This window comes from Eptatretus burgeri, chromosome 2, assembly GCF_056783735.1.
Source record: "Eptatretus burgeri isolate ZD-2024b chromosome 2, Ebu_testis_v1, whole genome shotgun sequence".
Taxonomy (NCBI): Eukaryota; Metazoa; Chordata; class Myxini; order Myxiniformes; family Myxinidae; genus Eptatretus; species Eptatretus burgeri.
This window is the reverse complement of record NC_140962.1, coordinates 119,590,218-119,607,556: the sequence shown is the minus strand read 5'-3', so window position 1 is coordinate 119,607,556 and position 17,339 is coordinate 119,590,218. Positions and strand designations below refer to the sequence as shown.

The window sequence follows — 17,339 nt, the reverse complement described above, 5'->3', positions numbered from 1 at the left end:
GGATTTTAGGGAGGATGTCGGAGAGATCAAGTTGCGTTGCATCGTTTGGGAATGTCAAGATCTCGGACCTTGATTTTGCAGACGATGCAGTCATCTTTGCGGAGACTTTAGACATCCTTTTGGGGGCCCTCGAAGTGCTGAATGAGGAGTCGGAGCCGCTGGGATTACGGGTTTCTTGGGTCAAAACTAAGATCCAGACTTTCGGTGACATCTTGGATGCTGCTGTCCTGTCTGTGTCTGTTTGTGGTGAGGATGTTGAGGTCGTGGAGAGATTCACTTACCTTGGCAGTGATATTCATGTCTCTGCTGGCTGCGAGTCACAGGTCAATAGACGTCTGGGTCGGGCCTGGGGAGTCATGGATTCACTGGATCATGGGGTGTGGCGCTGCCGGTACCTGTGCGGGAGGACGAAAGTCCGAGTCTTCAGGTCCTTGATACTTCCAGTCTTGCTCTATGGGTGCGAGACTTGGACTCTGACCAAGGATCTGAGACGGAGACTTAATTCCTTTGGTACCAGGTGTCTTCGGAGAATCCTTGGCTATCGCTGGTCGGATTTTGTGTCCAACGAGCGGTTGCTGAGAGAGACTCGGATGAGATTTGTTACCTGCATAGTCCGTGAGCGTCAGTTGCGGCTGTATGGACATGTGGCTCGTTTTCCTGATGCTGATCCTGCTCACCAGATTCTCTCAGCGAGGGACTCTCATGAGTGGAGGAGGCCAGTGGGCCGACCATGTGCCTCATGGTTGCAGCAGGTTGACCATCATCTCAAGGAGATGGGGATGGGCCTGGCATCTGCCTGGGGGATGGCCAGACGGAGGCCCCTGGAGTACCGGCGGAAAGTGGACGCAGCGACGCGCTGTTCTGGCACATGCTCCCGTACCTGACCTGACCTGGAAGGTGGGTGAGGCCACAGGAATGGATCAAGCTCTGGAGGAGTGGTGCCTGCGGCTCCCCCGAGGTAATTTGTCGTCGCTGGCAGCCGGTGGTGTGTCAAAATGGGGATCCATCGGAGGGGAGGTCTGATTGGTCACCCAAAAGTATGGAGACCCTTGACGACCCAGGAGAGGCCGAGAGAGCCTGGATGATGCAGAGACCCTCACCGGCGGGGCATACACCAAAAGAGCTGTTTGGCTATCAGGGACCCAATAGTTGAGGGGGGGGAGGGGTGGAGGTGAAGAAGTCATAAGTCAAGTGACTTGTTTTTGGACTGCGGAACCACAGCCTGAAGCGCCCCCACCATCTTGGTTGTACGGTACTTCCCCTCCACCTAATTGAGGATCACACATGTGTTATAACATTTCAGCTATGGTCTTACAGGGTTGAAATGAATGATTGATTATTGGGTTTATGTGTGAGGGAAGGTCCACCCGATCCATGTCACTAACCTGTACCAGAAAGACAGGGCACATGGCAATTTGGATTCGGTAAATCGGGATGGCTCCTGCAGGTAATGTTACGTATTGACATCCACCAGGGAACGCAGTCTTTTGGAGGGCGGTTGTAAAATGTTAATGAGTTTTTGGTTAAGGTTTTGTATGTTACGGTAGGTTTTTGTGTGCTTCTGACATTTTCTACCCACCCAAGGAGTTAGGAGCAAGGAACCAAGAGTGTTGTAAGTTTTTGAATTGTTGTGTTTTAGGGGGTTTAGAACATTAAGGAGAACAGGTAAGTTAGCTATGGCTCGCTTCCCACAGCCCTCCAAATTTATTTCATCGGCTAATTAGGTGTGAGTCAATATGTGGTAAGGCTGGAATTGTAACGCCTGCATTGAACCTTGCAGGAGCAATGGTTCTGGGGAGGTGGGGGGATGGGGGGGGGGCTGTGTTGAATTTGTGGGGTAGATGGAGGAATGTCATCGTAAAGGTGGGATTGTATAGTGTAGCATGGTCCGTGGATGAGCAGGAGACATCTCAATGTAAATTAAGTAGGGAAAACTGTGAGCTTAAGTTGTTACGTGTCACCACATGTGGTGGTGTTGTGTTAACTAAACAGGGTTTAAGGATAGTTTCTCCAAGTATGTGATTGCCCCCTGTGACCTTTTCCGACATTTTTGCATTTGCAAAGCCAGGAATAATAGAACCACGTTTTTACAACAACAACAACAACAACAACAACAACAACAACAACAACAACAACAGAACTGAACGTTTCTGAGCAAGCAAAAACCGTGCCTTCATACTGGCACGCTATTTGGTGCCATTTTGCTGTGTGTTTCCAGCGTGGTGGTTATGTGGTTTTGAGGATCACTAGGCTCCTGAAAGGTCATCTCTGGACATGCAGCTAAGTGCCGGAACAAAGGAAGGATTTTATTTTATCTGTTCCCTTGTGTGTTTTTGTAACTGAGTGGAGACATCTCGAATTAGGTTTTAGTTTGCCTCACGTTTCCTTTGCACTATTGGTTTATTTCCATTATAAATTTTTGATTTATGTTCATTAAACCCTCGTTTGTTAAATTTACAGTGTTTGTCTATTCGTTGTGGGTTCGAGGGTAAACCAGTGTGCTATCATCTGGTACACGCCCTTGTCGCCCTCTATCCCCTGCGTGCTATGATCTCCGGGGATCTCGGCTGTTTGCTAACTGGCCGTGGACACGACAACATATATTGTTATGGAGAAGGGTAAGACGATTCTTAACCACCTTGAAACCTGGAGCAGATCTTTTCTGCTTGGACAGGAAGGTATCAGATGGCATCCTCTTCCAGAATAATTCTGTCTCATTGGCATTAATTGAGCATTGGTAGATAGTATGGTATGGTCTGCAGCATCATGGTCTGCTGATGCTGCTTCCCTGACTAATTGTACATGATGGAGGCCAAATCGTATTTTGAATTTCTCAAACCAGACCGTGCTTGCATGGAATGTGTGGGTTGCTATGTTTGAACTGGAGTCTTTGGCCCTTGGTGCCTCGTGGAAACGGTAAATCTGCAATTATTTCCCCCATATCACCGTTCCACTCAAAAGCACTTTTTTCTGTTTGATCCTTGATCCAACCTTTAATGGCTTTCTTCATCTTTTCAATATGAGCATCTGCAATGAAACGCATGCTTTGTGGATCACTGGCGGCAACACTTGCACGGATATTTCACTCACTTTCACGAATATACCACAGTCGATTCATTGATGCCGTAATGGCGGTCCACAGATGCCACACTTCCACGTATTGCCAACCTTTCGAGCAACTCAATTTTTTTCGCCCAACATTATAACCCTCCTCTGCCTTTTGGCGCAACTAATTTTGCCAACTGTTTTACATTTGGGCGCCATTAAAACACTGCACGAGAAACAACAAAAGGCTCCTAATGGGAGGTAATTGTGCATGCGAACGCAAATGATGACTCACCTCGGCTCAAAAACCGTGATGGGCCAAAATTAAATCCCATGATAACGAAATGGGAAGACAATAGGTTGTCTGTGATTGGTCAAACCCACGATGTTTAAATCCGCGATTTTTGAGCTTTTACTCTTTTGGGATATGGGGTCAGACAGTGCTGCCATTGGCCCGCAGGCAAATATAACCACCATGAGGCTATAACTCCATAGCTTCTCAATGTCCAGCATGTCCCTAAACCGCCGCCGGGAAAAGGTCACCCAGTGGGGCAACACCGTGTATCCCCTGCTAGTATTTATGTACATTCATCCTATTTCTATTCGTCCTTCTGATTTGCTTTCTAACTCTTTATTTCTACTTTATGTCTTCATAATGAAAGTTATGAGCCTGGTGTTGGCTCAGTGGTTAGGGTGGTGGCTTGGGATCCTCGAGTCCTGAGTTCAAGCCCCGCCAGCCACTGAATTATACACCAGGGGGTTGACTCAGCCTGTCATCCTTCCGAGGTCGACGAAATGAGTACCAGTTCCAGTGTGTGTACTGGGAGAGGGGCACTGCATCAGCGACACAGTTGCGCTTCAAGAAATGATAGCTACCCTGGCAGCTAAGCTGCCAAACGACCACCACCATCATGAAAGTGCCAGTATGCCCCTTCACACATGTCTTTACATGAAACAAATGTTTGGAATTTCATACAAATTCTTGTTTGTACATATAGGTAGTTGAAAAAGAAATGGAAACACCAATGTGAAGTCACTTAATAGGGTGTTGGGCCACCACGTATGGCCAGTACAGCCTGTATATGCCGTGCCACGGTTTCCACCAGTGTCTGGAATTCTGCAGGAGGGATGCGGCACCATTCTTCCATGAGACAGTCTTGTATTTGATGGAGGTGAAAACGCTGTCTCAGGTGTAATTCCAGAATATCCCATAAATGCTTGATTGGGTTCAGATCTGGTGACTGAGAAGGCCATGACGTATGGATAACATCAGTGTCATGCTCACCAAACCATAGGGCAGTCACACATGCTCTGTGAATGGGGGCATTGTCATCGTCGATGACAACCTTCCCGGCAGGAAAGAAATGGTTTGACCTTGCCTTCTAAGGGAATGACTGCACCAAAACCATGCCAGGAAAATGCACCCATGACATTAAAGAACCACCAGAACCCTTCACTTTTGGAACCAAGCACTCAGGGTTGTATAATGTTTTTGTTAGGTTGGTACCACTCATGCACTTGTCATTTTGTTGAGAACATTGTGAAGGATGATTCATTTTCTATATCACGTTTTTCCACTGATTGGTAGTCCATTGCCTGTGCTCTTTACACCACCACTGGACTCACAAATGTGCATTGCCAGGTGTGCTGAGTGGTTTGTGCACTGCAACCTGACTCTGGTATCCTGCTCCATGGAGTTCTCAGTGGACCATTTTTGATGAAAATGGCTGCTGAAAAAATGATGAAAAAAACAGGTTGAAAATCTTCAGTCATTTTACCTGCAGTTGCTCACCTGCTTTGCCTTACACTTCAAATGAATGCATGGACATCATGATCCTGGAGTATGCGCTTCCGCCCACTGTTGCCATTTGCTGCTGATGTCTTTCCCTCGGAGTTCCATGCCGACATCACTTTAGACACCGTTGATTGTGAAACATCAGCAAGTTGAGCTGTCTGTGTCACTGAAGCTCCTGCTAAACGTGCCCCAACAATCACCTCTCTTTCAAAGTCACTGAGGTATCCTCTTGAAACCATGCTATCCATAATTATAAGCAACCAGGCCTGTGCAGCATTTTTATACATGACCCGAAACATGCTGGGATGTTGTATACTTAATCACCACATCGGTCACATATTTGTGGAAGCCGTTGCTTTCAATATACTTGTTCCTCATTTACCTGGGTGTTTCCATTTTTTGTCCACTACCTGTGCATTACCTATATGTGCCTGGTGTTGGCTTAATGGTTAGGGTGGCTGGCTTTGGATCCAAGGGTCCTGAGTTCAAATCCCTCTCATCTGTTGAATTGATACCAAGTGGGGTTAACTCGACCTGTCATCCTTCCGAGGTCGGCAAAATGAGTGCCAGTATGCTGGGAAACTGTGTCGGAGTGGTGACCCATCCAGGATTGTGCCCAATAGCCAAGGAGATTGCTTAGGCAGCACCAACTCTCCGCACAGAGTATGGTCCCAATCTCCTCCTCCGATATGACTCAATTGTATCATTTTTTTTCCTGACATACTTGCATGAACCACGTGTGTATTTTCAAAATTGCAGAAGAGAAGTTGCGAGTTTAGTTGTATTTTGAGATTGCTACACAGAAAGTCAAAATAGGGCACATCAGGATTGTCATTTGTGGAGCTCTTGTTGCTGTTGTAGTTTTGCTTAAAAATAACAACTCTGCAACCCAGAGTGCTTGGTTCCAACAGTGTTACTTCTTAGTTTTGCTTCTCAAATTACTGATTTTAACATGGATGTTGAGCCTCCGTAGAAACGGATTGTTTTTTTTCAGTTCCGATATGTCAATTCACCCTCCAGCTCATGACGAAAGTTCCTCAAACTTAATGAAGCTGTTTTTAAAGTCCAAAAAAGAATTGCAGCAAAAGTGTTTGTGTCGGACTCGCGTGAAAAATCTCATATTGTTAATGGTTGAATTTACTGAATATATGTAAATGGAGAAACTAGCATGATGGCATTGAAGACTTGTCTGAAATGCCAGTTGTTAGGTTTTCTTGTGGACCAGCAAACAAAAATTACCAGCATTGTGCCTTTGACAAGCCTTGACAAATATATTGTCTTGTCATTTAAATTATTTTTCTTCTTTGTACCCTCTAAAATATGTTGATTACTCCTAGAAAAAATTTTGTGCAATGTACATAGAGTGTTTTTGCCATTTTTAGCACACTTCAAACATCAAAATGTCTTTCAAATTTCAGGTCTCTTTTTGCATAAGCTGTTGTTCTTTGTTTTTGTCTGCCCTTTGTCTCGCTCATGAAGACTTAAAAGTCCACAGAATCAGAAAAAAAACAAGTTTTTTTTAAAATGTGATTATATTTATTTTTAACATAATGAACAAAGAAATGAACGTGGTTTTTAATTCTAATTTTTTTTGAGGTGTTACAGTTAAAAAAGCAAACCCATCAGGTACTGCCACCAAAAATTCCAGATAAACTGCCATGACGTAATTGAGAGAAAGACTGTCAGCACACAATGGATAATGGCCACTCAACTGGCTTCAGACTTGTCAGAAAGTGAATTTGACAATTTTGGAATCAAGAATCCCCAGATTATGATAGTCAAAATCATTATGTAGACGGTGCTGTCAGACCGTACACGTATATACCCGACGTCATGGAAGGAGCGGGGCCAGTCAGCATAAAAGGGCACCAAATAACATTAATATCTTCCTTTCAAGATATTTATTCAAGAAAATAACAACGATGAAGTGTTAAGTGAAGCTATATCTATTCATTGAACCAAACACGATTTCCTGATTGTGTGGACCTTGAAGGTGTAAAAGGGTTACATTTTGGCCTTTGTGTCAGAGCATATGATGATTGTTTAGACAGGTGTTGACCATGTATTTTGGTCTTCGGGCTGAAATCCACATGTTGAGCTTTGTCAGCATCGTTTCTCTTTTTTTTAACCATTTTTGTTAACAGCCATTTTTGAAGAGAAACAGTGCTGGTCTACGAGAGGCATTTTAAGCCAACATTTATAAATTCATGCGACTGTCACACATACATGATACTTTTAGGTCATGTTCAATTGCAATGTCTTGTTGAGATGCATCCTGTATAACTTCCTGGCATCCTTCATACCATGTGGTTATTAAACAATATTCAGTGCAAGGTGTCTGTATGCTCTGCATTTTAAGCTTACAAACACAGAGGAACAGATGAACAGAAGAGGATTATGTCCTTCTCATTGTAATCTGTCCTTAGCTAGGGCACAACAACAACAACACATTCTCAGTTGCTCTTCATTTTAGTCATACTGTACATCCTGAAGTTATCTTAAAAAAGACCTTTTTTGAAACTTAACACCACAGGGTGTAATCATTCCTCTGTCTTGTTTTCTAACTCGATGTTTTTATTTCAAGCTTTCCTTCTTTACATATTTGCTTCTTTATAAACCACCCTGACTTCCCCACCAATAAGATGACAAAATATAATAATTACATGAGATAGTAACGATTGATTCGTAACTTCAATTGTTGCAAGTTGATAGAAGTCGGTAACATGCTGCTGGGGAGGCTGTTCAAAACAGAGATAGTGTAGGGGAAGAAGGAGGAGGCATGGCAATTGGTATGGAGGGAAGGGGGGTTACCACAAAAAGGGTGACAAGTAGAAAATAGACGGGTGGTACGAACAGAGTGAGGAGGATGGGCAGTAACAGAGAGTTTGACAAAGCACTAACTTGTTGAAACAGCAGAAGAGGAACATGGAAGAGGCTGATTGATGGTGGGCTAAAGATTGGAGATTTCTTGACAAAGTAGTATCATTAATCAAGACTGATGCTTAAAATGTTTGACTGCATAATTCCCCTTAGAGATTGTTGTTTTTGCTAATCCCAGAGAGATTTATCTCCCCCATCTACAAAAAACGAACATGACCATTTGCTCCTGCAATTGCCAAGTTTGTCATGTCTCTCCTCACTGGAATTGCATGTGAACCCTATCCTGAACCTTCAAAATCTACCTGAGAGATATTATGGAGTAGCCAGTGACATTTGAGCTTGCCTGACTAGCAGGATGATAGAGGCAACATTGTATCATTGCATTTTAACTGCAGATGACACAAGATCATCATGCCATTTTGCAGCAGTGGTCACTGTGAAGATCGCTGATAGAAACCACCACATAGATGGCCATTATTAATCGGGATTCTCGCTTGTTAGTGAGTTTCCTTCATTGTATTTTTTTGCCTCCACCTTTACCTACAAGTGTAAAATGTCAGAAATTAACTTTGTAGACTTTTAATGCACTGCCTTTGTAATGTCCCTGAAAAGTAGTTTTTTTTCTTTTTTTTTTCTTTTTTAAACTTTTTTTGCTGAAAATTTCAAAGTCAAACCAAAGACAATATCCATATTCAGGTGTAGTTTCAGTGGGTTTTTTTTTTTTAACTAGAAGAGCACTTGGTAGGGTGCATACCTCCGCTAGGCTGAACAGTTTATGTTTTGTGTCCCACTGATAGGCCGGATCTGGATCCTGACCAACCAAAATCTAATCAGCTTGTTCTTGTCATCTACCCAACTCATCCACCAAGTTTTATCGTAACTTGTCCACAACCTTTTGAAACATCATGCTATCTATCCTTTTTGGCCCAACATCTCAATTGTATAGAATCACTTTAAAAATTCTAACATCTGGATCAAGATCTTCAACAAAATCTAATCTATTTGTCCTTCCCACATGTCCAACCTGTCCACCAAGTTTCATCTGAATCCATCCATGCTTTTTTGAGATATCATGCTCACAGACAGACAGACAGACAAACAAACAGGTGTGAAAACATAACCCTTATCCACCTTTGGTGGCAGAGGTAATAATGCATTGACATCCGATTTTGGGTTCCTGCCTTGCTTATACGGACCGAGAGAGCTTCCGCACTAATGTTTATCAAGGATAGAGCATAAACACATCACGACTATGCTAATACAGACAAGGTACACTATACTTTTAAAATATATCATTCCCCCCTGCATCAAGGTTGAGCATGATTAATAAGCAATCCTGAAGCTCATAAAAGTGGCAGTTCTTTCAAATCTCCAGGAACAACATTATGTCAACATAACTTTCACTTCAAAACTTCTCACATAAGCACAGCTTTTGACACCAGTGTGCCTGACATTATTATTTACTGTCATTAGATAATGATGTGACAAAACTTATTTGTTCTAGTATCCTTAATGTTAGCCTACTTATTTACTCAAATACTTGCTCCACAACCTCACATATACCAATTCCATATTAATCAGGAATGCACTGATCCGTGATATACAAAATGACAGCATCCTACTCTGTGACACCTTGGCTAAAACGACATAATGCCTCCCCAGACATTCAGAGTGCCATGCAGGCATTGGACAGGCTCCAGGCGAAACTGCACACGCGTTCACGTTCCGCTGATTCACAAGACTGCCCTGAAACTCTGTCCCTGCACTATTGCCGTCTTGGAGCCTTGAGGGCCACACTTGCCAGCCCGCTATTCCAGCAGATAGTACATCTCCAGCGTTCAGTGCAGGAGTTCAAAGGGACGGTGAGTGAATGTTTGTGCAGCGGCCCTTTTTATTGGGTCGCTTGGTTAAAATGGATGGTAATAGGCTATAAAATGCTTGAGAAATACTTTGAAGTGAATACTTCTTTGGGTTCCCTTGTTAAGGCCAGTTGTAAACCAATTCATTTATGAGCATAAAAAGTAATAAAAGTATTATTTGGCATTTCATGGCAAGACAAAGATTGTAAGCAATAGCAAATTAACATATTCCATTTTTATCAGCCACTCTATTTTACGACTACATTTAAAGTCAGAATTTCTAAACGTTTTATATTTCAGCCGTATTTGGCTTGCTTCCAAGGTATATTTAGCCTTATAAAACGAGTAACCTTGAAATCCAGGTACTTCAAACATAGGGGCTGTTTATTCACACATTAATTTCCAATTGAAGTCTCATGAGAACCAAATACATTCAACAATCCAAATTCTCTGGGCAGTTTCAGATCAGACGTCATAACAATGAAGCAGGTTGGTTAACTCCTTGCTTAGTCCACAGATAGCAATTTGGAATATGGCCATATTCACACTCTTGATCAAAATGCAAGTCTACCATGGGCACATGAAGCAAGGCGAGCAGCTATAAGTTTAATTAGCCCTGCTTTTGAATGACAGCATGCTGATGATACAAGTTGAAGTTCCACTGTGACAATCTGGAGATCAGGATTTTTTTTCCGTCAGGCATTTAACCCCAATGTAACGAGCAGTTGCATGTTCGAAAAATAATTATTGCAATGGGATTTGTCTTGCACAATTGCCATTCATTTTATATCTTTATTTATTGTATTTTGGAGGGATTGGATGGGGAGGGGTTTGTTTATTTATTATCAAGCATTGTGGGTTTGCCTGTTTGGTGTTCCCATCTGAACATAAAGCTTATGCAGCTGCAATACCATGTTTATATCTCGTATCAACAGTTAATTTGTCCATTTTGTACTGACGTCATAATTTATTAAAATGCACATTGGTGTCTCCGAATGTCTTTATTCAGCATTATACGTGTGCAAACTCTCACAAGAGCCTTTGATGCTGTTTAAAAATAATTTAAACACAAGTTTGGATTTGTTATGTTTGAAGGGTGGGTGGGTAAGATATTACCTTAGAACTTATATAAATGTATAGAGTAGTATAGTCCATGTATGAGTAGTTAGCGGCGTTAGCCGATCTCAATGTGATTAAGTAGGGAACCATTAGCTTAATGTCTTGTGTGAATGTGCACCAGATTGGGGATGCTGCTTAATAATTAGTTAGGAGTTAAGGTAATGAATTGTATGTGCAATGCCATTTTAATCCCCTGGGTGAGGTGCCAAAGTGAGGCTGAAGCAAAGAGAGAGGGCCTTTAAACGGGGCGGCATTGTCCAGAGAGTGAGGGGGGGACTTTTTGTCGTCTCCCGAGTGGCGGAATCTTGGATAGCCTCCTGAGGAGCAGTTATGAATGCCTCCAAAGGGATGGAGTTCGTCTTCCCAGAGGGAGGAGTGAGAGAGGTGGAACGACGGTTCAAGAGAGAGAAAAGGCAGTTGGTGTAAAACCTCAAGGAGGAACCTTTTTTTCACTGTGGCCCTGCCTCTGTCCATAAGGCCTGCCTGCCTTCTTGTGTTCCTGCATTTGCTCTGTGTCTGCTTCGTCATCCCTGGTTCCTGCTTGTGTGTCTTCGTCACCCTGCCCAGGTGTTTCGGCACCTGCCTCATTGCCTGTTGGTCTCCCCTCCCCATGGACCTGTTCCCTCCTCGTCCACCAGCAGAGCTAAGGCCTCATCTGGTTCTCGTCTCCCATCCCTATCTGTGCTTGAATCCAGTGTGTGGTACCATACGTTTCATAGTTTAATTGCATATAATTTATATTGATTCCCTGTCCCCCCCCCTTCTTCCTTTCTCCAACTCACCGTCGTACTCCTCCGTCGACATTCCACCATACCCCTGGTTTTTTTTTAATTTGTTTTGTTGGGAAATAAAACCATTTCAATCAGAGCTAATATCCTCGTGTGCTTCTTGCGATTCCTATGCATGCGAGCCGCCCCCATTTCGGTCGAACACAGTCCAATGGAGTAAAAGCTAGTTCGGTCCATCCTTCCAGCGTTGGTGTTAATCGGTGGGGACACGACAGTATTATAAGAGACTATATGACCCATGAACCTGTTGGGTTCCCGTTGTGACAGTGGTTGATGATAAAAATCATTTCAAGAAAAAATAAAAGATAGCTCCAGCGAACTACACTGCTGAGGTTGTTTGCATTGATCAAATACTCCCGAAGAGTAATTGACTGAATCAGGAATTGATTTTTTAATAATTTTTTTTCGTTGCCCGATTTGAACGAAACTTTATATTGTGCGTCAATGTGAAAAAAAAACGGAGAAAAGAAAGTCTAAGACATTATTGTGCGTAATCTTCGAAACACAATATTATTTATTAATGAACATGGAAGTACTTATTGGATCAAAATGGCGATGTTTATTTTATGCTTAAAAATAAATCGTTCTTTGTCTATACTAAATGTTTGAGATTTTTTTAAATAAATCATTTCAAGAATAACAAATGATAGCTCCAGCGAACTACAGTCATGCGCCGCATAACGACGTTTCGGGCAATGACGGATCGCATATACGACGGTGGTCCCATAATCGCATTTACGATGGATCTGCCAACTCCATTATAATGGAGTTGAAAAATTCCTATCGCCGAGTCATGTAGCCGACGTAGCGCTGCCAGTCGTATAAAAATAGCATGTACAATTATGTACACTGTACAGTACATAATAAACAACGACAGTGTGGATCCCTTATAATGCGATCGTTGAGGTCCATAAAATGTCATCGCGAAAAAAGCAGGATCGTGCTAAATCTGGATTCAAGGAAATCGGCTTTCAAACTGAACCAATGTTTCCACGTTTACCTTCCAGCAAGTAAATTACCTTTGAATTGAAGAATTCCGTGAATAAATCGTTGTTGTTACAGTCGAAATTAAGACACAAATTTATTTTTGGTGAAGCTTTTTATGTTGTTAAAACAATCGCACTGTTCCGAAAATATATCACACAATTGACAGGTGCTCGTTTCTTTATTTGTACATTATAACATTGATGCAATAATTACGTATTTATAAAATCCAAACGCTATTTATTCACCTTTCTATAATCAATGCGAGAGGAGATTGTAAGCTGCCGCTAACAACACCGATGGCCGTCATGAACAGCACAAAGGTAAAACTAACGTGTCTTCCGTCTCTCTTGGATGTGTGTTGCAATTGCCGACAGTATTCAGTACAGTAACATGCTGTACAGGTTTGTAGCCGAGGAGCAATAGGTGATACCATATAGCCGAGGTGTCTCGGTTTGTGTAAGTATGATGTTCGAAAACGAAAACGAAAAAAAATAAAAATATATGATGTTCGCACAACGACGTCGGTTAACGACGCATTTCTCACAACTTAACCCCGTCGTTAAGTGGCGCATGACTGTATACCGCTGAGGTTGTTTGCATTGATCAAATTCTCCCGAAGAGTCACTTGGCTGAATCACTTGACTGAATCGGGAATTGATTTTTTAATATTTTTTTTTCTTTGCCTGATTTGAACGAAACTTGATACTGCACACCGCAGGCAAATGGTGAGTAAGGTGGCCCAAAATTTTTTGCGCTATCGTGTACTGTTTTGGCTGTATTTCGGGAACATACATACATACACGACCAGTCAAAAGTTTTAAAACTCATATTTTTTTCCAGTTTTTACTTAAATTTGAGCAGTTCAAGTCCAGTGAATAACCTGAAATGGTACAAAGCCAAGCGGTAAACTGCCAGAGGTTAAAAAAAAGTTTAGGTTACCAAAAACTGAAAAATAATGTAAATTTCAGAGTTGTTAAAAGGCCCTTTTCGGGAACCAAGTAATGGGTTAGCAACTTCAGCTGTTCTGCAGCAATGGAAGTAAATTATCCTTGAAAGTTGATGCAAACAATTCCTACAGGTGTCCCAAATTTTGTTGATTAGTTACAAACCCTCTGTCTGTATAAAAGCAGTGTTGGAACAGACTGTGTTGCTACACCCTTTGAAGCATTATTTGGATAATATTGCACTGCAGGAAGTAGTGTATTGCTGTCATAATGGCGAGAAAAAGACAATTAACAAAGGAAGATCGACAAACCATTATAACCCTTAAAAGTGTAGGTCTTTCCTTTGGAGAAATTGCAAAGAAGCCAAGGTGTCGGTAAGTACAGTTTCCTACACCATCAAAAGTCACTTGGAAACTGGAGGAAACTCTGACATTAAGAGGTCTGGCAGACCCAAAGCCACAACACATTCAGAAGACAAGTTTCTGAGTGTCAACAGCTTGTGTGATAGGCGGCTCACAGGACAGTCGCTTCAAGCACAGCTTAACACTGGTCGAAGTAAGGAAGTCTCAGTTTCAACTGTGAAGAGAAGTCTTCGAACTGCAGGTTTGACAGGTCGAGTGGCAGTAAGAAAGCCATTGCTAAGATGGCAAAAATAGAAAAAGAGGCTTGCCTTGGCCATGAAGCACCGCCAGTGGACTACTGAAAACTGGAAGAAGGTCTTATGGACCGATGAATCAAAATCTGAAATCTTCGGTTAATCACGCATGGTTTTTGTACGCCATCGAGAACATGGAAGCATGGTTCCTCAGTATGTGACACCAACTGCCAAACATGGAGGAGAAAGCGTGATGATCTGGGGCTCTTTTGCTGGATCGAGAGTCGGCGACTTGCACAGAGTGACTGCACCATGAACCAAAAGGGCTACCACAGCATTTTGCAGCGCCATGCAATACCCCCTGGTCTACGCCTAGTTGGTCAAGGGTTCATTCTCCAGCAAGATAACGATCCAAAACATACCTCTTGGCTATGTCAGAACTATCTTAGAAAAGAACAAGACGGTAGGCTTCAAATCATGGAATGGCCAGCACAGTCTCCAGGCTTAAACCCCATGGAGCTTGTTTGGTATGAACTGAACAGAAGAGTGAAAGCAAAGCAATCTACAAGTGCAACACATTTGTGGGAACTCCTGCAATAGTGTTGGGAAGAACTTTCCAACAATATTTGATTTCCATTGTGGAAAGAATGCCACGAGTATGTTTGGCTGTAATATCTGCAAAAGGTGGCTACTTTGATGAGTCAAAAATTTCGATTAAATTTTGTTCAACAAAACGATTCCATGATTTCTTTTTTATCTGCAATTGTTTATTTGTTCTGTGCTTTAATTCCAGAGTACATTTTAACATTAAACTGCTTAAATTTCAGTAAAAACTGGAAAAATGGGGTTGTTCTAAAACTTTTGACTGGTAGTGTACATATATACATGATGAGAGTTTTAGTAATAACAGATGTTGTGATAAAAATAATTGATAGAGAAGCAGAAATTGCTATTTTTCAGCTCTGCTTTACCCCACAGTACCTTTTGTAAAAGGTGGGCCATTGTGTACTGGTTCTATAATCAAATAATGTATTTCTTCCTGAACGTAACAGGTCATTACATCAGCGACATAGCATGCAACTCGACTGAGGATACAACTGGGAGACCAAAATTGTAATTTTGCTTCCACCGTCTGAGCATAAAGTAATGCCTGGTTGCATGCACGATACAGCTCAGCTTTGTTCATCCATTTTATTTTCATGATGAAAAATTCTCAAACTATTTAGGTCTTCAAGTTCTCTATTATTGCGTGATTCTCGACAGGGCAATAAGTGGTCTCATCCACGTCTCCCACGCTAGCTCTCTTCTGACCCTTCCTCCTACAAGCCAACCTTCCCATGTCCTTGGTGTAATCATCTATCATGTTATTTGAAACCCGACTCATTATCCATTCTTTGTTTTAACTTGGGAGGCTTATTCAAAGAGGCACAGTTGGTGATGCAGACTAAAACAGTTTCTCCCAACTTATTAGGTGATGGCTTTAATGTCCAGAAAGGATATTTTGCTGAGATTGATGAGGGTAAGTAGAAGTGAAGGGGAACTAGGAAGAGAGATAATGATACTGGATGAAAGGGGAAATGATGGAAGATTTGGAAGAGTGCATAAAGGAAGAATGTCATGGGTATATGGGAAGTGAGAAATGAATTCCAAAGTAAGAAAAAGCCAGATTAAATTATTAGAACATTTCTCATGACAGGGTAATACTGCTTTTTATTGCATTTATAATTTCGATACTGAAGCTCTGCCAAATGGCTAAGAGGATATATTGATGCTGTGTAATCTCTACTGGTGAATCATTATCAAGCTTTGTTGTTAAAACATGGATGCCCCCATTTCGATTCATGGATGCCCCCATGCCCCATAAGGTGCGATTTAATAGCTTCTGATCCGATTTCATTAAGCAAAGCATGGAACACAACAATAAGGGCATTCATACTCATTAATACCCATCTCATTCAATGCACTATCATGAATGAGTATTGCCCATGCCCAAGGAGAGGGTATTGCATTTGGGTGTGTTTGTTACTTGGCGAAAAAATTTTTTTCCAAGTATGTTGGTCTGCAGCATTTGTCTGTCTGTATGTTTGTTTGTCTGTTTGTTTGTCTGTCACACGATTTTTGGCCACAGTTTTCAAGCAATCGTTTTGAATTTTTTTTGTGTGTGTAGGTAACCGGGCAAGGACGGAAATGCTAAATTTTGGTGAACATCTGAATCCGGATCCAGATTCGAGAATTTTTCAAGTGATTCTTCACCATTGAGAGATGGGGCCAAACATGATATAAAGCACAATATCTCTAAAGGTTGTTGATGGAGTCACACAAAACTTGGTGGACAGGTTGATGATATAATGATATAATCATGCAAAATGATATAAAGCACAATATCTCTAAAGGTTGTTGATGGAGTCACACAAAACTTGGTGGACAGGTTGAGAGTGCCATGAGGAAGAATTGATTCAATTTTGGTGAAGATCCGAATCCATATCTGGATACGAGAATTATTTAATTATTCGCTGATTCTTCACCTTTGAAAGAATGGGCTAAAAACGATATTGCATGATATCTCAAAAATTTGAGGACGGATTCCGACGAAACTTCGTGGACAGGTTGGGTGTGTGACAAGGAGTCATTTATTTGATTTTGGTGAAGATGTGAATTCGGATCTGGATACTAGAATTTTTTTAATTTCTTAAGTAATTCTTCACCATTGAGAGATGGGGCCAAAAACGATATATAGCATATTTTAAAAAGTTGTGGATGAATTATAATAAAACTTGGTGGATGGGTTTCTTAGATGACAAGAACAAGCCAATTTGATTTTGGTTCAGCTCAGCAGATCCGGCCTATCAGTGGGATCCATCCATTGGGACCATACTCTGTGCAGAGTGTTGGTGCTGCAGAAGCAGTCTCCTTGGCTATTGGGCACAATCCTGGATGGATAGCTACTCCGACATAGATCAGTGGGATACAAAACGGAAACTGTTCAGCCTGGCGGAAGAATGCACTTTACCGAGTGCCGTTCTTGTTATTATTATTTTTTTTCCTCCATCACCGAAGGTGGAATGAGGTTGTTTTCACCCCCTGTCTGTTTTTCTGTCTGTGAGCAGGATATCTCAAAAAGTTGTGGACAGATTGGATGTGTGACAAGGACAAATTGATTCTATTCTCGTAAAGATCTGTATCCGGATTCTTATCCGTGAATTTTTTTAATTCTTTACTATTGAGTGATAGGCCCAAAAACTATATATATATATATATATATATATATATATATATATATATATATATATATATATATATATATATATATATATATATATATATATA

The 17,339-nt window shown here is 41.6% G+C and overlaps 1 protein-coding gene across 6 annotated transcripts in view; it reads left to right on the top strand.

Moving 5' to 3' along the window:
• Positions 1-17,339, top strand: part of LOC147032942 (multiple PDZ domain protein-like) — a 239,163-nt gene that overhangs the window by 22,547 nt on the left and 199,277 nt on the right. For all 6 annotated transcript variants that reach the window (XM_085870979.1, XM_085870976.1, XM_085870977.1 and 3 more), the window contains exon 3: positions 9,383-9,582. In XM_085870979.1, the coding sequence (XP_085727105.1) occupies positions 9,383-9,582 (200 nt within the window). The remainder of the gene's footprint in view (positions 1-9,382; positions 9,583-17,339) is intronic.